General features: G+C 46.5%; 2 protein-coding genes and 1 pseudogene across 6 annotated transcripts; 1 reads left to right on the plus strand and 2 right to left on the minus strand.

Annotated features, from left to right (window-relative positions):
• Positions 1 to 51: 51 nt before the first annotated feature.
• LOC111159628 (chromosome unknown C11orf16 homolog) lies at positions 52 to 8,393 on the plus strand. Its single transcript, XM_022522167.1, has 7 exons — positions 52 to 128; positions 700 to 851; positions 2,150 to 2,306; positions 4,131 to 4,365; positions 4,967 to 5,611; positions 7,508 to 7,728; positions 8,254 to 8,393. Exons 2-7 carry the CDS (start codon positions 703 to 705, stop codon positions 8,299 to 8,301), a joined length of 1,455 nt encoding a protein of 484 aa, XP_022377875.1. The 5' UTR covers positions 52 to 128; positions 700 to 702; the 3' UTR covers positions 8,302 to 8,393.
• A 196-nt stretch (positions 8,394 to 8,589) lies between these two features.
• On the minus strand, positions 8,590 to 16,401 carry LOC111159629 (A-kinase interacting protein 1). 4 transcript variants are annotated; one of them, XM_022522168.1, is made up of 5 exons: positions 15,969 to 16,401; positions 15,412 to 15,488; positions 12,202 to 12,306; positions 11,040 to 11,111; positions 8,590 to 9,030 (listed from the first exon to the last, which is right to left on the minus strand). In XM_022522168.1, the coding sequence occupies exons 1-5, from the start codon at positions 16,189 to 16,191 to the stop codon at positions 8,890 to 8,892; spliced, it is 618 nt and encodes a 205-aa protein (XP_022377876.1). In that variant the 5' UTR covers positions 16,192 to 16,401; the 3' UTR covers positions 8,590 to 8,889. The 4 variants fall into 4 exon arrangements, with proteins under 4 accessions (XP_022377876.1, XP_022377878.1, XP_022377877.1 ...); XM_022522170.1 differs by lacking the exon at positions 11,040 to 11,111; XM_022522169.1 differs by lacking the exon at positions 15,412 to 15,488 and having other exon boundaries at positions 15,958 to 16,401.
• Positions 16,402 to 18,697: 2,296 nt separating this feature from the next.
• LOC111159261 lies at positions 18,698 to 19,353 on the minus strand (annotated as a pseudogene). Its single transcript, XR_002641410.1, has 2 exons — positions 19,331 to 19,353; positions 18,698 to 19,204 (listed from the first exon to the last, which is right to left on the minus strand). The product of XR_002641410.1 is annotated as a 40S ribosomal protein S24 pseudogene (transcript).
• Positions 19,354 to 21,267: the final 1,914 nt, after the last annotated feature.

Genomic DNA, 21,267 nt, shown 5'->3' on the forward strand with positions numbered 1-21,267 from the left:
CAGTGCGCTGCGTTCCCGCTGGCTCGAAGCCCTGGCAACCTGCTTGGCAACCTGGAGTCAGTTGGGCTGAGACCCTGGGCCCCAACTGTCAGAAGGGGAAGGCTGAGGTGGAAGAGTTTGGGGCCGTGGTAAGTCCCTTCGGGGTCAGACCTGGGGACTTGGGCAGGGGCGGACCCTAACAGAGCTCTGATAGGCTGGGGTAGTGGAGTCAGGTGTGTGGAGGACACGACCCTGGGGTCTCAGCTGGGGCTCGAGTTACTCCTGGAGGTCACTGGATTAGGAAGAGAGTCTGGGGCTTAGATTAGGGGTTAGGCCAGCCATATTTGTGAAGGGAAGTACTGTTTTACCCCCTGGGAGTCCCTACAACTGGGGAGGAGGAAAAAACTAACATATATTGAGCCACTGCTCAGCCAGGTGCTTTCCACTGAAGTGCGTGGTGACGTGAGCACGCAGCCGCAGACTGTGACGGATTTAGAGCTGGGTTTCTCTAAAGTCACAACACTTGTTCTTTCAACCCCTCCCCTACCTCCTGAGCTGAGGTTCCTGGAGCAGGTGATTCAGAGAACAGCCTGAGCTGGAGCACGTGGGGTCGGCTAACCCCAGAAAGGAGCCCTGCACCAGCCAGGCCCTCTCTGCTGGGCTGCGGGCTGCAACTCGGGCCATGGTGGTGCTCATTCTCACCAGGTTTCTCCTCCGAAGGCCATGGAATCCTCTGCAGGGCCTGGGACGCCTTTGGCCAAATACTGCAGTGTGGCGAGGACTCTGAAGTCCCCTTCCTGGACTGGCACTGCCCCTCCCTGGGTACTCTCCTTCACCTGCCCCTTTGCCACCTGGCACAACCCACTCTCCAGGTACTAGTCTCGGCCCCTCTGGCAGCAATGATGTGCACCCCTCTGCACCCCTCTTCCTCTCTCTGCTTGGCTTTCCATGGTGGGCCATGAGGGAGACAACTTGCTTCCTGGGAAGGCTGAAAGGGTTCTTTACGGTGTGGGCTACGATTTGCTTGTGGTGTTCTATCACTCCTGTCTAAACTGTGCTCCTTGTAGCACTGGTAGCAAGGCGGCAGATGTCGGAGTTGGCATATGCAGAGAATGCAGGCATCACCAGTTAAAGAGCCTCTAGCTCATTTTACTGTCAACTACAAGCCTCCCCTGGCACCACGTGAGAAATTAAGGTTTCTGCAACCAAGAGCTGAGGCAAGGTCTCCGGGTGCTCCTCAGGTTCCCTCAGTAACCCGGGTGCTCCTCAGGTTCCCTCAGTAACCCTCAGGGATCCTGGCCTTTCCTGAATTAAATCGTTGGTGGGCTGTCTAAAGTGTGATTGCAGAAGGGAGAGGAAGCTCAGCCCTCAGTCATACACAAGTGATGTCAGTTCCAGAGACTCGCTTGTGTCCATGCCACTCAATTCCGTCTGCCCAGGTTAGGGACATTCCAGCTTCAACCCTTAAGAGCCTGCCTTCTGGATTCACCTATGTGGACCATCTTGTTCAAAGCCAGAGTTCATCATCCCTGCCCCTTCAGGGCTGCCTACAAAGTAAACAGCTTCTTCAGAAACCCAAACCCTGACTCAGTAGTCCTCCCTCACCCCTGCACCTTCCGGTTTGGCCCTGTCCACAAACCTGTCCAGGAACAGCTTGTCCTTCTTCCTGTCTCTCAGCCCCTCGGCCAGCTCCTTTGTGCTTTCCCTGCTCAAACACTTCCTCCTCCCTTCTGACCCCATAGCACCAAACATCCTTCCTGTGTTACTCCTTTCATACTACCATCCAAATGTGCATACCTCATCCTGGATTCCCATGCAGTGCCTTTGGATATCCCTCCCCAGTGCTCTTTCCTGGTCTGCTGTTCAGTCTCAGAACCAGCATTAATTCACTTGAACATATCCAGGCTAATCACATTTTGATGACCTTGAAACAATTCTCAATCCCCAAATGATAGTTCCCTTCACTGTCCTCTCCTTCTGCCCCTTCCAGCAATTTATCTTTTCTTACTGGTGGTCACAGATCGCCAGCAACTGTCTACATGGATTTGTTTCACATGATCCTCTATGTCATATGCACATGGTAGTGCTGCTTAGATCTGCGAGATGCATTTCTTGATGTTTTTAGGGCTTGGTCTTCTCCACCTCCCTAATTCCATTTGCTTTTTCCCAGATATGTGTCTTACCACCCGTGTCTCCACATTGCTGACTCAGCATGGCAGGGGCCTGGCTGGTTGAGAAGAGTGGGAAATGCTGCTGACACATGGGTCCTGGCAAGAAGGGGACCAGATGGCTTTTATTACCGGGCTCAGATAAAGACTGCTCCAGAGGCAAGTTCCTCACATCTCCTGGCACACTCCTCAGGGTGGCTCTGTCAGACCTGCCTAGGCCTCAACTGTGTGTGCCCAGCAGGACAGTTTCTTGGATAAGTGCACATCTTTCACGGCCAGGTTCTAGAAGGGCAATGTAATGATGTATGAGTGGTTTTTTTTTTTTAAGATTTTATTTATTTATTTGACAGAGATCACAAGTAGGCAGAGAGGCAGGCAGAGAGAGAGAGAGAGAGAGAGAGAGAGGGAAGCAGGCTCCCCGCTGAGCAGAGAGCCCGATGTGGGACTCGATCCCAGGACCCTGAGATCATGACCTGAGCCGAAGGCAGCGGCTTAACCCACTGAGCCACCCAGGCGCCCTGATGTGTGAGTGTTTTAATGAATGTATTAATTTGCTGGGGCTGTGTAGCAGGGTAGCACAAATGGGGTGACTTTAAGAACAGAAATGTATTATCTCTCAGTTCTGGGGACTGAAGTCCAGGTGTTGGCCCTGTTGGTTCTTCTGAGGGCCGTGAGGGAGAATCTGCTCTACATGCCTTTTCTAACTAACTTCCTGTGGCTTGTTGACCATCTTTGGTGTTCCTTGGCTTATAGAATCATCACCCCAATCTTTGCCCCACCTTCATACAGTGTCTTCCCTCTGTGCATGTCTGTGTCCAAAGTTCCCCCTTTTTATAGGAACATCAGTCATTGGATTAGTCTCCCACCCTACTCAGCCAAGTATGACCTTATCTTAACTAATTATATCTGCAGTGATCCTATTTCCAAATAAGGTCACAACCTGAGGTACTAGGGGTTAGGGTTCTAACGGATGCATTTGATGGGGGGGATACAACTGAACTTGTGACAGTGAAGAAAATTGAAAGGAAAAAGTGCTCTGTTCAGGAAAATTCAGTGTGTTGTGTGATGGGCACCAGCCAAAGTGAAGGAGAAACAAAACATGCCCACATGCATGTCTCTGTGCCTGTACCCACAGAAGCCTGGTCTCCCACAGGCCTGTGCTTTACTTCCGTGGCTGCTTCCTTCTTTGGGATTTTTCTCTTCTCAGAGTCAGACTTTGTGACTGTGGATTCATGGAGAGAAGACTAGTGTGACTTCCAAAAAATGAATTAGAGAATTTCCATTCAAAAGTCATTTTGTTGTTTTCAAGGAACTAATATATGAATCCAAATGACATATTAGGGTTTTGCTCAAATAACAGACTGTTGAGTGATTAATTTGTAACCAGATTTTCTCTTCCAAATCATACTGAGTTCTCAAAACAGCTTATACTTCAATTAGCTTAAAGGCTTCTCCTGCACTCTCTTTTACAATGTTCATTTGCTTTGCCAAACCTCTCCTCATTGCTGTAATGGCAGTGCCGAGGGCTGTTCTCACGTTAGGCCACAGCTGCTTGTCGCCTGTGCGGGCCTGTGAGTGAACACACTATCCTGGGTTCGTCTTGGACACAGGGACAACACTTTTCAGAAGGGCTGGGAGGAGGGGGAGTACACCGGAGAAAGATCGAAGGGACCCAGGTTGTCCCTGGGAACTGCAAGCCAAATATATAGAGGAACACAGAAAAACAGGAAGAGGAGGAGAATGGGAAAGGAATGGTGGGAAGTGAAACCCAAGAGTTGCCGGTGGCAAAAAGAGGTAGAGGGAAGAGCATCCACACTATAGCTTGCCTGTCTCGGCCACAATCAGGTCCAAGAGCATCTGTCCCTGTCCCTTCTCTAGATGGCCCTCACTGTTTGTAAGGAAGGCCCTGGGCCTGGCTCTAGGGCATTGCGGGGAACCACGGTGCTCCGCACGCCGGTTCTTATTGTGTTTTCTTTTCCACAGTTGGAGAGATGGGGGGCCCTGCTGGTGGAATTCGAGGTTCCCCTCATCACAGACCCAAAGCTGCCAGCCCAGTGGCAGAACGTGGTCTTAGAAGATGATGTCATTCAGTTCTTGCCATCTGTGGAATGCTCGCTGCGACCTGGGGACAAGGTGCTTGCCCTCTGCGAGCCAGATGAACAGTGGTATGGCCCTGGCACCGTTCTCTTGGCCTCAGAGGCAAGAGACCCCCAGAGAGGTAAGGGGAGTTGATGTGGCCTAGCAGTCCCCAGGGGGGAGCCAGGCTGGTAGGAGAGAGCAGTCTTAAAGGTGAGCTGGGCCTCTTAAAGGTGTCAAAAAAAAAAAAAATCCTTACCCCTTCACCTGTACCTTAATCCTGGGTATGGCAACAGACAGGCAAATCCTATCTTTCAGATTATTAAACACCTTTCATCAGGGCAAAATAGCCTAAAACTATGATGTCTTCTGTGGGTTAGCTAACCTCTGGTGTGACAAGGTTAAACTGGAGCCGCAATGGTACTCATGACTAGCCCCCCCATCAAGTTATCCATGGACTGGGGCAGGCCCCTTCTGCAAGGCCAGTCAGCAGAATGACAGGAGGAGGCATGTCCTCTTTCCCCATGAAAATCGAGACCGGGAGGTGCGTGCCAGTGCACGGGAAGTGGCACTAACTAGGGAGCAGGTGAGGGAATGTTCCTGGCAGGCTGTCCACAGAAAGCTGCACTGGAGGAGGCTGGCAGAGCAGGAGGCCTCACTGAGGTTTGCTCTGGGGGCTAGGAGCACCCTTTCCCCATGATATAGAAGTGGTAATTTTAACAAAATGTTGCTCTGTTATATAGCATCAAAAGGAGAAATTACTGTTCACTTCTGGAATGGCAAGACAGCTACTGTGCCTCGAGGTGGGGTCAGGTGGGTGCCCCCAGCTGTCTGGAAGAAGGCTGTGGAGAGGCTACACAAGCCTTTCACCAAGGAGCCCCCCAGCACCCTTCTCTGGGCCCCTTGCTGCTCTCTGCTGGGACCAGCCACGGGGTGTGTCACCAACGGGCTTTTTCTGGGCACTCCATCCCTGTGTCTTCCCTGCGTCCCCCAGGCCTGCTGCCAACTGCTATGCCAGGGCTGCCTCTGCTCTTGCCCCTTGGCTGGACCTACCTGGTGGCCTCTAGCCAGGGCCTCGGGGGTCACAGCCAAAGAACATCCAGAGGTGGAACTGAAGCCCATGGCACAGCATTTGCCCCTAGACAGTCCCAGAGAAGAGAAAGGAGCAGTGCAAGCTCCCCTGGGTGTTTCTTCTTCTTCCTCTTCCTCTGAAGAGGATTTGGAGAATGATCTGCAGATGGGCCTCCCCCAGAGGCTGACAGTGGACAGCACAGTCAACACAGACCCCATCCTTCTTGAGAAGTCTCCGAGGAGAAAAGGTGGCCTCTGCCAGCCCGAGTGGAGGTACTGGAGGAGAAACAGGTCTGAGTCGCATCCTGGGAAGCCAGGTATACCTTCTTGTAAGGCAGGGCTGCGGGCCCTGCTCCCTTCCCTCCCATGTCTCTTAGGAAAATCATGCACATGTCACTGTACTGGGATTGGAAGTAACAATTAGGAGCGTGGCCATGTTGAAGGGGAAGCTGTGATAAAAAGGAAATAGTAGGTTTCCATCTAAGCAATAGAACCCAATAGGAGAGGATGGGCTGATCTTTGTGAGAAGGTTTGCATCCCTGTTTAACAACTCTTCCTTCTTCACTAGTCTCTGTTGACAGGGCGCTGCCATTGTCTGTTTTTGCCTGCTGAGCGCAAATCCCCAACCCGCCCGCCCGCCTTTTTTTCTTGGAGCCCTTGACTTTCCTCTAGATGAATAGTCAAAATGTCTCCTGGTGTTTAGTTTTCAATGCCCTGAGAGGCACAGAAACTAAGTTCATTGGTCGGTAGGCCCTACTCTCCAATGGTCCCGAGTAAATCTAAGTGGGAAGAGGTAGGGCCCTGCATCATGCTGCTCATTCCTTAAAGAAGGGAAGGTGGTGTTACTGTCAATCCACAGCCATCCCCATCTTCACCTTGAGCTAAGAACCACAAGATGCCCTCATAGGTTTAGAAGCCGTTATCATCGACATGCCTCATGCCTGTCCTATCTAAATTCCCAGCGAGGCCCAGAAAGAGCAGAAGCCCAAGTTGGCAGGCAGAGGGGGTTGGGATAAGCCCAGCCCTAGACTAGTTTCCTGGGGCCCTGGGGTCACTAACTGAACATTGAACTAAACATTCAGTCTAGGGCAGGGAGGCTGCGTGGTTAAAGAGTACCATGGCTAAGGGCTTAAAGATCCCCAGACACCACCCACATTGGGACTCACTGTGGGTCCCTGTTTGAAGCCACTGACTGCCCTGTTTCCAGGACGGCTGTTCAGCGGACAGGGCAGACCTCTTAGCCCATGAGGATTTCACTCTTGGCCCAGGGCTAAGAACTTTGTTGGTCTTCATGTCCAGAAAGTCGAGAAACTGTTTCTACACTGAGACACTTTCTTGGTGACTCCTGACCCCTGGGCCTTGTAGGGGGTTGGGGGGAGAGACAGGTGGGAATGGATATAAGTTGGCAGCTGTTGTACTCTATGGGACAGTTCTAGACCTTCCTTGGCCTGCCCCAGGGAGAGAACCAGAGGAACAAGAAGCCAGTTGTGTGCAGCTGAGCTCCTCCTCCCGTCTCTGTGAGAGGAGACCTTGTATTGAAAATATAAAGCTGGGCAGCCTCTTCGGCTTCTGAGATGGGTCACAGATCTCACAGTGAGAGGCTGTGAGATGTGCTGGCAGAAGCTACATGGAAATAACTGCTCCTCTCAGGAACATTTTCTAAAGAAAATGGTGCCCAAGCCTAGAGCTTTCATGCTAAATTTGCCATAGCTTCCGCTGCCTCCTGCCTTAGCAGACTGGAGAAAGCTGTACCTACCCCATAGACAGGAGTCTGTAGGGAGCAACAGAGAAGCCCAGCCTTAGGAGGGAACGCCAGTAGGGTAACCAGAGGGGCCATGGTAGTCACAAAGGCTTCAGGCACCAGCAGTGCGCTCTCTGCCCCCCACTACCTCTTCTTAGTAATCAGTGTGATTTAGAAGTTCCTTCAACAGGTGATAGTTGGTTGGCTACCTTTGCTTCTCCTACTGGCTGTTTTGAAAATCGTGTGATACCTTCTCCCACCTAATTCCAAACATGGTTATCAGATACAACCTATCCAAAACGCATAATGGCCAAAACTGACTCACAAACTTTATTTCTCTTTAAAAATAGAGAGCAGTGGTAGGAACTTACAGATAGTTAGATTCTGGGATCCTTGACATATTTCTACTTCAATCATCAGGCCTAATCCCGTGGTGGCACATGCAACATAACTCACTGAATCTGGGGTTTAGGAACAAGACATGGATCCATCTGGAGAGAAAAGAGGGACAACAAACCACCAAGGGTACAGAGTGTAGTGCTGGGGAATACGAAGGAGCTGGTCCTGGAAGCAAGCGGCGTGAAGCCACCACAGATCCTGCCAGAGGACGGTGAACACAGAAAATGGAGTCAGGGAACAGTGACACAGCAAAAGGACCAGGATGCCCTCAGATTGAAAGCCCAGAGCAGCCAGGTAAAGCAGGATGGCTGGGAAGGGGCTGCTAAGGGCTCCTCACATGGTGGTTCCTAACCCCTTTTGAGAATGAGTACTCCCTATTGTCTTCTCCCAGGAAAATGCACATACCCACAATTTTGCATTCCATTTCAGAAGGCTTACAGAACCCACAGAGCTGATCACAGACTCCTGAAGGAGGCAAGGATCCCATTTAAGTGACACTTGACCCTATGGTGATGGGCATGGGTCTGCCTGACTAGGCCCTCCATCCGTGGGAATCTGTTCCTCACTAGGAACACTAACACAGCCCTACTTAAAACTTGGTTTTTCATCATGTAAAACACTGGCATTTATCCTGAGGGAAGACTTGTCATGTTCAGAATGAGATGAACTACCAGGCAACCAAACTGGCCGATGCAGCCCTGCTGCTGGCCTGGTAGCTTTGAGTTCAGGGCACATCACGGACTTTTTAAAATCAGCGACTTTTGAGCTTTAAAATTACAGTCAGCATCAGACTCTCAGGATTTTTTTCTTTTCTTCCAGGAAGGTAAAAGAGCAGTGGTGATTAACTACCTGAGGAGGTGCTGCTAAGTGGCCACCAAGGGCAGAGCGCAGGCCACACGTGACTGGTGCAGGAGCAGTGGTGTCCTCATGCACTAGATGTCACCGCAGATGGGCAGCGCAAAGGCACCTGCGGGGTGGGGGGGGTGACGGGGGCGGCTTGGGGGACCTGCTCCAGAGCGCCTCTTCCACAGACGCACCAGGGCGTGGCTTTGGGCAAATGTGTCCACAGCCTCTCTGCCGCCTTCTTGTAAACCTATAGCTCATAGATGAGCGACCCTGTTTCACCTCTTCATGCCAATAAAAAGGAACTCTTCATTTCCAAATCGTTCCCTTTATTATCATAATTAACCATCTGGAAAGTAAGCAGTTAAAAACTATTCAGATAGCATCATTACATTATGACTTTCAGCAGAAAGTGGGGGAGTGGGGGTACTTCTAGACATTCAAGTTAAAATAGGCACTGAAAGAGACAAACTCCAGGTCCCAGGAAGGCTGACCCTCTACAGTTCAGCCTTGAAAGCAGGATCACTGTGTAAATATGAAAAGAATCATACAGTGACTTTATTCTTCTTGCTGCTTAAAAAAAAGGTGATGTGATAGCCATGATGGTCCACATCATACGGGGAAGACCAAGTCCACACTCTGTCCCGAGTCAACTGCTACCACCTGAGTCTTGGTTAAGTCATTTGTACCCACAGTGACAGAATAGGTCCCTGGATATACTTCTATGTAGAGGTCCTTAGAGGTGTTCTCAGCCTGCAAGGAAAAACAGGTATTAGCTGTTGAGAGACTGTAGGTCACAACGCTACCAGGCCACCTTTGTGTGCCAGCGGTGCAGTGGGATGAAGCCCTGGGCTGGGAGACAGAGGTCTTGCTTTCAAGGCTCAGTCTGGCCACACAATAAGAATGCCAGGTAAGTCTCAGCCACTCCTTGTGCTTGTTTCCTTATTTCTAAAGCTGTGGTAATACCTACATCACAAATAAGTACGTACATGAAAACACTTGGCAAGTTTCAGAATGCTATATGAACATGAAAGGTCATAAAGGGGACACGCCTAACCATGGTAGAAAGAGAATTAGGTAGAAGGAAAGGCGAATGGTCATTGCTTTGGCAAGCGAAAGTGGCATTTGTTAGTACAGATCAGCAGTAACAACAAGGCACCATGGAATAATGAGAATTTTTCTTTTTAACTGTGTTTGGTTTGCTAAATTCATGATGAGGAAGATGAAATATTCTTTTCTGCAAAAGCTGAGCACACACGTGTGGATTTCAAGTCTTCATGCAGCAAGTCAGCTGCCTGGCCAAAGCCCTCCCCTGGAAGACTGGTTCTCCCATAGCTATAGTACAAAACACTGAAAGCTAGAGTTAATGGAAAGATAGGTGTTGAAAGCAGTGCTGAGCACAGACTGTCTTCCAAAGACAGACTTGACACATGGCTGGGAAGTGGGCAGAACTGTAGGCAGAGGAGGTGTCTCAGTTCAAACAGCAGACAGCAAAGTTGCAAACCAGAAAAGAGCCTGTAATTAAGAGCCAAAGTTGCTATCCCACAGCTGGGAAACCCCCACCCCTCCTGCCCTACCCACCACGGACTTCCTCCATGCTCAGAAGGAGCCACAGGCAGCAGCTGTCCTCTCTGCCACCACACCCAGAGGGAGAACAACAAATTACTGGCCAGCAAACTCCACCAGGAGGAATAAATGGTGATATTTACACTTTTATGACACTTTCTCCCCACCCACCTTGCATAGATTTATAGCCAACTTTTTGCAAAGCCATTTTACATTCTATCCTTTCATATCCAGTTACTGCAAAGTTGGTGGTCTTATCATTCAACTGACATGAGTGTAAATGACTATGCCACAACTATTTGTTGGTCTTCAACTATGTAAATACACAAAAGTTGATTTCAGAAAGTACAGCCATATCAGAATTGCGGAAAGCCAGGAATATTTCATTTGTCTGCATAAAAGGAAACATGGGGGATGAGACTGACATCTTGATTCCAAAACCCCGAGTATCAGGAAGATTAGCATTACCAAAATCCAGCAAGTATGGGAGGCATCTTAATCTAACTTATATTTGTACAAGAAGCAGAACATTCTTTGTTGTTACTAACTCCAGTATATTCTGAGTCCTGGCTAGTAGCGCACTGTATACAAACAAAGATTAAGCAAACTATTCCAGCAACATGCTGGAGTTCCTTTCCTCCAAATTCCAGCCCTTCCAAGTTCCAAAAAATTCCCTGGGTTCATGAACTCATGAGTACTTCCTTATACTAAAAATGAAAAACTCATCACTGTGTTTTTAACAGAGAAACATTTGTGGAAAATAAGGACAAATCCCTTCAAATGTTCTGGAACTCGATCTAACCAAATTTCTATGTTTCAGAATTTCAGCAATGGTTTTCACTTTGTAAGCAGGAGGGTCAGGCCCCTCCTGCTGCTTGAACAGATGGTGGAATTCCAGCAGGACCCAGTGCCAGCCCAGCTGAGCTGGAGGAACGGCAACGTGAATACTTCACATTCTTTCCAACCACAACTATGAGTTCAGGCACAAAAAGTATCCCTTAAGCTTCAAGTGAAGGAAGGATAATGAGAAAACATAATTTTCCACTGAATCCAAATGCTATACTCTCTCAAGAATGAAACATCCCAACTTAGAAATACTATGGATCTGGGACAAAGGACCCTGTAACTGGCTCAACTGGTTCATGCAATGGCACTGGCCGTGAAGCCCAGAACAACGAGGAGAGATCTCTACTCACAGGCTGGGACGCCGCCAGAGCACACCCTGACACGTGAGAGATGCCTCCAAGACCGAGGGAGGTGTCTTTTCTCTGAAGAGAAAAGCAGAAACATTGATTAGTGCCCAGACTTTGACTTCTGGATTGTAAAGAGAAACTTTCTTAGTTTATTAGGAACTAATAATTGGTCTACGGCCATACCACCCTGAACGCGCCCGATCTCGTCTGATCTCCGAAGCTAAGCAGGGTCGGGCCTGGTTAGTACTTGGATGGGAGGAACTAATAATTGTTCTGTCGGATTCTTCTAAGTTGTTTCTTAACCGTTAAAAGACTTTGAGTGAATTCTGTGAGGTATTTGTAGTCAGATGTTTACTGTGATTACTTTTTGTATTTCCATGGGATTTGGAGTCAGACCTGAATTTGAATCCTATCTCCTGCTTTACTGAAAAGGGCAGATGAAGTTCTCTCTAAGCCTTAGTTTCCTAGTCTACAACATGGGGTTACTAGATTGGAGATTTAAAGTGCAAGAGTGACTGACACTTAACAGGTTCTCAGAAAATAGAATTATCTTCTGTGCTTCTCCCAGGAGTCCAGGTACTAGCAGGGAAAGGCAGAATTTCCTCTAGAGGCACCAACTTACATTTTATAGGAAGGAATGGGAGGGACAGAAATGACTCTTGCCCACATGTAACCCCCTTAGGGTCAGGCCAGAAAAGAAACCCAGGCTTTGGGCTTTGGCATTGTTCCACACGTCCCAGGCCAGGGAAAGAGGAGGGAACTTCCAGTGTGCATCCAGCCCTCACTCACATCCCTGGGGTCACTATCCCATCCTTTCCCTAAATCCATAGGCCAGGGAAGTCAAGAATCCAACTTGTGGATTAGACTCTGAACGTAAGTTTGCTTTCTTTGAGTATAACTAGGGGATGTTTAAAAAGAAAAAAATAAGACAATGTAACATGCCTACTCTCTTCAAAAACAACAATGAATTCCTAGTGCATCATTTCAACAAGTAGAATCTTGGGCTTCCCCAGAACATGTGGTAAAAGGTAAGTTTGTAGTGAGAGGCCTGTAATTATTCATTACTAATACTAATAGCTTATTTCCTAATGCTCTAGGAAAATAATTCTTTAAAAGAGAGGGAGGGGGAGCTGAGGACACAGCACAGAGAGCTGAGGATACGTACGTGACTGTTCCCCCTGTCCCAGCAGCAGTGCAGCTTGGACTTCCCTCTGTGATAACGAGAGACGTGGGCCGCCCCTCCTTCCTCCAGCACAGATGAATAGTAGCTCTACAGAAGTAACGTGAAAGATGTTGGGTTAGCAAATAGTCTGGTCAAATTAAAAACAAAACAAAACAAAACAACAACAACAACTTCCATGGGCAGGGATGTGGGGAAAGGGGAACTCTCCTACACTGTCAGTGGGAACGCAAGCTGGTGTAGCCACTCTGGAAAACAGTATGGAGGTTCCTCAAAAAGTTGAAAATAGAGCTAACCTATGACCCAGCAATTGTACTACTGGGTATTTACCCCAGAGATACAAATGTAGTGATCCAAAGGGGCCCCCTTGAGGACCCCAGCAATGTCCACAATAGCCAAACTATGGAAAGAGCCTAAATGTCCTTTGTCTGATGAATGGATAAAGATGATGTGGTATATATATACAATGGAATACTATGCAGCTATCAAAAAATGAAATCTTGCCATTTGCAAAGATGTGAATGGAACTAGAGGGTATTATGCTAAGTGAAATAAGTCAATCAGAGAAAGACAATTATCATATGATTTCACTGATATGAAGAATTTGAGAAACAAGACAGGATCATAGGGGGAAGGAGAGAAAAAATGAAACAAGATGAAACCAGAGAGAGCGACAAACCATAAGAGACTCTTAATTTCAGGAAACAAACTGAGGGTTGCTGGAGGGAAGGAGAGTGGAAGGAATGGAGTGGCTGGGTGATGGACATTAGGGAGGATATATGCTACAGTGATTGCTGTGAATTATGTAAGACTGATGAATCACAGACCTGTACCCCTGAAACAAATAATACATTATATGTTAATTAAAAAACAAAACAAAGCTCCATGACTTGGGGTAAGTATGATTAAGGAGGGAGGCAACATAGCAAAGGTAAATTACCTGTTCCCTTAACAGGCCTCTGAAGTCATCGAACAAATCTGAGCCCCTGTGAAGTGGCTGCAGAGACTGCATTTGGCATGACTTTGCTGCCATCTGCTGCCTTTGTAGGGCAAGAACTCTGGCCAGCTATGGTTGGGCAGAACCAGGCTCTCTGCCAGGTTAAATAATTTTCACAACGTTTTTGCTCCAATGTCAAAGACATATGCCTTTTCAACTCCTCTCATCACAAGTTCTGATGAACTGTTCCATGGTTATTGTCTGAGTCTCAGACAATGACAAGGGAAGAGGGGGGGCATCTCCTTGAGATTTACAAATACAACAGGAAATGTAACAAAAACTCAATAGCTACGCAACCGTTCTCTCCATGTGGAGGGGAGAAAGAGGTCTCTAATTTAAGGAGAATACTCCAAAGGATCAGAAAGCAGTTACATTTTTTCTTGTCTACTTCCTTCCTCCCCTTCGAAGTTAACCTTAGACTTGCCCCTGATTATGACTAATGATGAGGACATCACAAGTCTGCTTGTTTTGAACATAGTGTACGAACAGTGTTTAAGGCATGAGACCAAAAGAATGGGAAGCTGGGGGAAGTACTTCAGGATATAGGTCTAATAATGTACTTTGGGGGCTGCTTCAAAATTGTAAAGGCAAACTCAGAACACTGTTCCTAATTCTATCTCTAGAAAGCCCAAAGGTTCTGAGACTCCCTTCCAGAGTGGAACCTGAAGTATGGACTGAAATTCAAAATGAACAACACACCAATTTGCTGAACCTCAGACCAAAGACTTTTGTTATTCCTTTTAGTGAACCATGAACCAAAATGTTTCAGTTGCTCTCTTCACAAAAGAGCTGAAGTTACGGATTTTTCTAAAAGCATTTAGCAGAATAACATAAAAATATTCTCTGGATCATCTCACTTATTGGAATCCTGTTCTTGAAGTCATAGGTACTTTACAAAAGATGTAAAGAGATTAGAGATTTTTTGAAATCTTAATATATGAAATTGAAGAGGACAGGGGGCGCCTGGGTGTCTCAGTCAGTGAAGCGCCTGCCTTCGGCTCAGGTCATGATTCCAGGGTCCTGGGATCGAGCCCCACATCTGGCTCCCTGCTCAGTGGAGAGTCTACTTCTCCCTCTGCCTCTGCCTGATGCTCTGCCTACTTGTGCTCTCTCTCAATCTCTCTAATGAATAAATAAAATCTTAAAAAAAAAAATGAAAATCAGGACAGAAACAAGGTATTCTCTTCCTTCTTCCTTATAGACCAGCATCCTTATAACCACAAGAGAATCACATCATGTTAAGGCTGAAAGAGACCAGAACCTGCTGTAACTCCCAAACAACAGAGTACCTTCAGTGCAGGGGACCTCCCTGGATGCAGGCTGGCCTGACTTCCCCCTTCCCTCAAAGTGCTTAAAGATGAGCTTAACATGTGGGCTTTTGTACACCCATTTCAATGAATGGTACCAAAAATTTCACTCAAGTCCCTCATGCTATAGTTTATGACAATTTTCTGGTGTTCATCTCTCAGTGAAACCAAAGAAACAGATCTAAAGGCTGGAAAGCACTTCAGAGATCCTCATTTTATGACAGGGAAGATAGGCTGAGTGGGACTAACTGGCCCAGGGCATTATAGCCATTAAGTGGCAGAACAAGGGTCTGATTCCTGGGAGGCTGCTCCTGCCATTAAACCACAGCACTTCTGATGAGGGCACTGCATCTGTTCCACAGGACCACTTTTGTGGCCAGCAAGTGATACAAACTCATAGAGACAAACTTAAAAACTACATTACCGGGGACTTGAAACAGAAGTTAAATTCTCGTGAAGGGATTTTGTTTCAATAAATTTTGAAAACCAGAAAGGCTCAATTCTAGTTTAGAAAAATCTTACTGATGTTTTTTAACTTTAGTTCACTTCAAAGTTTAAAAAATCCCTAATATCTGGACTTGATTGTTGAAATTCCGCAAACTCCTCCACCCCTCAACTAGTCTGAAAACAATAGGGAGGACAGAGACCTTTTGTGGTTTGTTCACTGCTATATCCTCAATAATACCTACAGAGTTAGATGTTCAGTAAGTACCTGTTGAATAAATTTTAACTTGGATTTATCACCTGGTTTAAATCCCTCTTTACAGTCTAACCATGAAAATGGGATAGGATAAACGGGCAGTCTCCAGATTCTCCTTACATTCCCCAAACATCCCCTTTGTGGTCCATCTGCAGGTGGACGGGGGTATGCTTTGGCTTACACCAACTTACCCCGCACTGACTTGAAGTATAGTCCATGAATTCTGCCATTGTTCTGAAGGAAGCACTAAGGGTTGGCTGTCTTTCTTCTCCCTATTTGAATAAATGGCAGATCACAGGTGAGATCTGGTATTCCCTGCTGGAGAATGAAGTCATTTTGGGAATAGCATCTTTTTTACTTTTTGAAAGGCCTCTGCAAATTTAAGTCAAGAAGAAAGATCTTTCTGGGAAAGAATTCCACTCTAAAAGGAATAAACAGGCACGCAGTTTATCCAGGACAAAGAAAGGCTTGCTAGCTTTCCTGTAATATCGGATGGTAGCAGGTAAGAACTTCTTTTTTTTAAAAAAAAGTAACCAGCCAGGGCCGAGCATCAGCGGTACCGTAAACTACCCAGTAAGAATCTGTCAAATGTCAAGAGTTTTCAAAAGACTTTTCTGTTCACTGCTCCGTTACTTTACAGCTTCCGCCAAGGGCTGGATCCCGTGCGTGGGCTCAACGTGCCCTGGTGGCCCCGACCCGCTACCACGGAGCTAACGAATGGGCTCGTCCCCTATCACAGAGCCCTCACCTCTCCCGGGAGAAAGCGCGGGGGGGCCGGCTGCCGGCCGTCTTTCTCGGTAGGGCCGCTCCCGGGACGTGGCCCCCACGGCGCTTTTGGGAAGCTCCCGCGAATGCCAGTCCACCGCCCTCCTCTTGGCCCTCTCCAGCACTTCTTGACCCAGCCTAGCCGTGCGCTGCAGGGCACGTCGGTCCACCCCGTTCAGCGCCGCGGCTGCCAAACAGTTCTCCATGTCACCCTGCGCGGGCACATACACACAAACACCGGCGGGTCAGCGGGCCGCCGCGACCCTGCTCCAGCTGTGGGTCGGAGCCCTAGCCTCGATCTCCCCGGTTCCCACAGCCCCCGGCTCTGCCCCTAACGCTCTCTCCACCCGACACCCGGCCGGGGGCGAACGGGTGCGCACAGATCCCCTCCATTTCCGTCTCGCCCTCCCCTCGGTGGGGACCCCTCACCCGCCCGCTTCTCTAGGCGCATGCGCTCAGCACTGTGTCGGAGAGAGGGAGGGCTGGGCCTAGAGCACCCGGCGCCGGCGCAGCAGGCCATCGGCGGGGGGCGGGGCCTATGGCCAGCGCCGGCTACGCCTTCTTTCAGCGACCCTGCCGCGGCCCCTGCGTGCCGGTTGCCTGGCTAACTGCCGGGCGCAGGGGCGGAGGTGGAGGCCGGAGTCTATCCTGCGGCGGGGGCCACCTGTCTGCTCCATCCCAAGAGCCCGTGGGCTGTGGCCTTACCCTTCGAGGTGGTCTCCAACGCCAAACATAGTGGACCCGGTGCAAAGTCAGGTGGTCTCCTTAAAGCCTAAGAAATTGTGGGGAATTAGACACCTGCCTCCAGGCGACTCTTTCCGTCTGGTCTGTTATCTTGGGATATCGCTATTGTAAAAAACGCTTTTGTTTGAGGAGATGAGTAGGAGAGGCCAAACAGTGCAGCTGCCCAGGTGGCGCTTGGAGAAGAGTTTGGGCAGCTGGCAGTGGGCAGTGGGACGCCCTCCGCCGGATGGCAGCTGTTCAGGGCCAAGAGGGGCGCCCGAGTTGTATGTAGAGCCCCGTAATCCCCTCACGGCAGCTTCCGCACTCCTCGAGTGGGAAATATGGACTCACATTTTTGGAAGCCTCTTCTTTGGGGGGTGGGATGGGCAGAGGGTTTGAACCCACCTTTCAAGAATAGTTGCGCCATATTTAAATAAACTGAGCCTCGTTACCTTGCACTCCACTTCACTCCTCCACACTTCTTTGTTATTTGATAGACGGTAGAGCCCAAGGGACTCTGCTACACCACACTGCGCTCAGCAAAGTATTGATCTTTGGGAGGAACTCCTTTAAGGAACACTGCTCAGTGGGAGTCACTTGAAGGGACACAAGGAAATCTTCAGTGCCGAGCGAGTCTCCTCAGCAGATGGCTTGATCAGCAGTTCTGGGCTACCAGGATACTACGGCAGTCTCCGTCTGCACTGTCGCTCATTTCCTGCTCTCCTCTCACCTAAAGAAATTGAGTAAAAGTCTTCATTATCATTGGGATATTTTTCATTGTAGTATAGAAGTATTCTACATAATACTGTTTATCAAAAGCCTCCTTCAGAACATAGTGGTTAGGCAAGCAGGGTCCCGAATATCCAGTCTGGAGAGCTGAGTTTGAATTCAGACTCCGCCACCTTTTTGCTCTGTGATTCTGGGTGTACGAGTTACTTAACTTCTTCAAATCTCACTTTTCCTCTTGTCGCTACTCAGGGATACCAAGAGTACCAATCTGGACTGTGAGCTTCTTAAGAGTGGGGGGTGAGCATATCAGTTTTGTTTACTGAGTTTAAGACGCATCTATTATTTCATCTGTCAAAGAAGGGGCTAAAAATAGCTGTTGAATGCAGTGAATTAGGAATTGGGTTGCTGTAAGGATTTTGTGAGAGAATTCCTTGAAAATGCTTAGCACAATGCCTTGCAAAGAGAAAGTACTCCACAGATTTAGCTAGCATTATAATGTTCCAAGCACTGTCGTTGGATTTGTGGAGAATAAAAAGTGAATCAGGCTAAAGCAGAATAAAAAAGAGAAAATGATGCACATAAAATCTGTAATGCTAGGAACTAAATAGTAAGATTTTGTTCATAAGCTGTGCTGTAAGATTGATACAAAGTGTTATGAAGCTTAGAGGAGAAAGAGATATTGTTCATTTGGGGGTTCAAGAAAGGCTTTCTAGAGAAGGAGGCATTTGAGCAAAGTCTTGAAGTATGGCCAGGAATTAATAAGAGAAGAGATATTTAAAGTACCTGTTAACTGCTTTTATAATTTAACTGCTTTTATAACGGTTGAGGTTGAGACAGAGTTTTTCTTTTATTATTTGTGGGTTTCAAAATCCTGGCTCCATAACTTAGCCACGTCTGTGTAACCCTGAACAGATTAACCGTTCTCTACCTCAGTTTTGTCATCTTTAAAATGGGAATAATAATAGTATATTCCTCGTTGGGAGGATCAAATAAATTAATACAAATAAAGTGCTTTGAATAGAACTTGACACATAGTAAATGCTCAATAAATATTAGCTGATATTATTATCCTTTTTTTAAAAAAAGATTTTATTTATTTATTTGACAGACAGAGATCACAAGTAGGCAGAGAGGCAGGCAGAGAGAGAGAGGACAAAGCAGGCTCCCCGAAGAGCAGAGAGCCCGATGTGGGGCTCGATCCCAGGACCCTGGGATCATAACCTGAGCCGAAGGCAGAGGCTTTTTTCTTTTTTTTCCACATTAACATTCTTAGTTTATTAATCCTCTCATGAAAAATCTGCACAATCACCACAGATAAAGCCACTGCAGCGTCTTTACTCCTTCTGTTGTCCAATCTCCAGCTCACTTTTTACCAGCACCAACATTGGCTTTTGCAGTCCCCTTGACTTTCTTCATTCTGTTCTTGCGTTCTTTTCGCTGTTTTCTTGCGTTCTTTTTCTTCTCATACAGACCATGTCTTGCAAGTCTATGTTTGGGTTCATTTTTCTTTGCATAATCCAAGGAATCATAAATCATGCCAAAGCCAGTTGTCTTGCCACCACCAAAATGGGTTCTGAATCCAAATACAAATATGACATCTGGTGTGGTCTTGTACATTTTGGCTAGTTTTTCCCGAATTTCTGTCTTAGGTACTGTTGCCTTTCCAGGATGAAGGACATCAATAACCATTTGTTTGCGCTGAAGTAGTCGGTTGGTCATGAACTTCTGGTCTGGATAGTTACTGTGTCATTTATGATGGCGGCCAAGCTTCAAGGAGCCAGAGAGGAAAAGAGCCAAAGGCAGAGGCTTTAACCCACTGAGACACCCAGGTGCCCCACTAATATTATTATCTTAATCAGACTTCAGCCTGTCTCCCACTATGTTCTCCCTTACCTGATACTTTGTCCATACCTCATGTCACTTGGCTCTCTTCCCCAGGAATCTATTATTACCTTCCATCCTGAATTCCATTCCAGTTGAAGCATTATTTTTGTCAAGTCAACTTTTTGAAATCTGCTATTCCAGGTGCAACCTGTTTCCATGGCTTTTTTTTTTTTTTTAATGTTCAGGTACTTATCTTAATCTGATTTAAATTATATGTAGTTATGTTTCATTTCCCCCCAACAGCTTATGAACTCCTTGAAGGTGGAAATTGTTCCTAATTTTCCCTAAATAACAAGGGCTTGTTAAGCAGTAGGTGTTCAATAAACATTTGTTGAATTTGCTGAGTTAATTTTTTATTTAAATAGATCCCTGTTAGAAGAAGAGTTGGCTTCTTCAAAAAAAAGTCTACCTACATACTTTAATGAATATAATGAACATTCAGTTATAACAACTTTCCCAGAATTTAACATTTAGAAATATATGGGAAAGAAGATGTTTGGAATGAAATAAAACCTAAAGACTGACATGAAATTAAATCTTTGCATTTATTTTTATATTTATATATTATAATTTCAAGGTTTGAACCATAAACCACAGAATGAGAGAATCGTTTTTCTCTTTTTTAAGATTCGATGGGAATGATGATGAAACATGACCTACCACCTGGCCCTTTGTGGATCAAACACAGCCCAAGCCAGGTACTTCTTTAAATGGTTTTGTTTTGTTTTTGGAAAGAGAGAAAGAGAGAGAGAGAGACAATAAGACTGGGGAGGGGCAGAAGGAGGAGGAGAGAGAATCTTAAGCAGGCTCTGCACTCAGCACCGAACCTGATATGGGACTCAGTCTCACGACCCTGAGATCATGACCTGAGCCAAAATCAAGAATCCAGTGGTTAACTGAGCTACCCAAGTGCCCCTAAGCCAGACACTTCTTAAAGCTACCAGTGAGACTTGGAAATGGAACAGCAAATAGAGGGAGGGCATATGATCAGAAATGTATCTGATAAAAAATGGAAAAAGGAACTATTGGTGTAAGTCTTCCATGATTTCTCTCTTCATGAGAGTAGATACATTACTAAGAACACACAGACATTATCTAGGTTGTAATTTGGGGAATAGATGGGTTGGAGGACATTTTTATTCCTGAAATCTGAGGAAAGAGATTGGTATTGTATTTGGGACTTCTTGAGGAGAAAAAAACAAGTTTAGTGACGAGCAAATGTAAATTATGTTTCTCTACATGAAGAGGCAAAAAAGGGTTAAAAGCCTATGATGTAAAAGTGGGTATCATGCCAGAGTTAGACAATGATTTATACTGTACATACCAGAGAATGTATAAATCATTTTATTTGACAGGTGGTATTTTTATTTCTTCAGCAGACTTAGGGAGCTTTAGAATCATTACAGCTTTGTAAAGTAGTATTATAGACTGAGTCATTAGATCATTCATTTTGCCTGATTACATCAACTCATTGGGTTTTTGGGGAATGAAAGAAACTCATTATCAAAATTGTCATCTTGATTATATAGATTAAAGAGAATGGATCAAAGTTCTGAGAATTAGCTTTCACAGCCTGTTAAAAAATTGGAAGTTAAAAAATTGATTGCAGAGCAGGAATGATTAGGGAAAAGTTTTGTCATTTTAAAAAACTATCAGAGATTAAAGGAATGGTAATTTTGGTAGATAGTTGGAATCCATGTGGAGTTTTTAAAAAATACTTTTTTGGAGTATAATTTATGTTACATTATATTCACCTGTTTTAAGGGTACAGCTCAATAAATTTTAATAAATTTATAGAATTTTGCAAACATCACCACAATCCAGTTTTAGAACATTTTTATTAACTGAAAAAGATTCCTGTGCCTACCATATGCAGTTAGTCTCAGCTCCTGCCTCTAGACCCAGGCAACCACTCTTTTCCTTGCTATTTTTATAAACTTTCCTTT

The sequence above is a fragment of the Enhydra lutris genome, unplaced genomic scaffold, assembly GCF_002288905.1.
Source record: "Enhydra lutris kenyoni isolate GAN:26980312 unplaced genomic scaffold, ASM228890v2 scaffoldscaffold68, whole genome shotgun sequence".
NCBI lineage: Eukaryota > Metazoa > Chordata > Mammalia > Carnivora > Mustelidae > Enhydra > Enhydra lutris.

What these genes read in the sequence shown, in the direction of transcription:
- LOC111159628 (XM_022522167.1), top strand. Translation starts at nt 703, where the DNA reads ATGGAATCCTCTGCAGGGCCTGGGACGCCTTTGGCCAAATACTGCAGT. An exon ending in TGGCACAACCCACTCTCCAG is followed by an intron (nt 852 to 2,149) that starts GTACTAGTCTCG and finishes GCTTTTTCCCAG; the next exon opens with ATATGTGTCTTACCACCCGT. An exon ending in AGATAAAGACTGCTCCAGAG is followed by an intron (nt 2,307 to 4,130) that starts GCAAGTTCCTCA and finishes TCTTTTCCACAG; the next exon opens with TTGGAGAGATGGGGGGCCCT.
- LOC111159629 (XM_022522168.1), bottom strand. Translation starts at nt 16,191, where the DNA reads ATGGAGAACTGTTTGGCAGCCGCGGCGCTGAACGGGGTGGACCGACGT. An exon ending in CGCGCTTTCTCCCGGGAGAG is followed by an intron (nt 15,489 to 15,968) that starts GTGAGGGCTCTG and finishes TCAAATAGGGAG; the next exon opens with AAGAAAGACAGCCAACCCTT. An exon ending in ATACTTCAAGTCAGTGCGGG is followed by an intron (nt 12,307 to 15,411) that starts GTAAGTTGGTGT and finishes TTACTTCTGTAG; the next exon opens with AGCTACTATTCATCTGTGCT.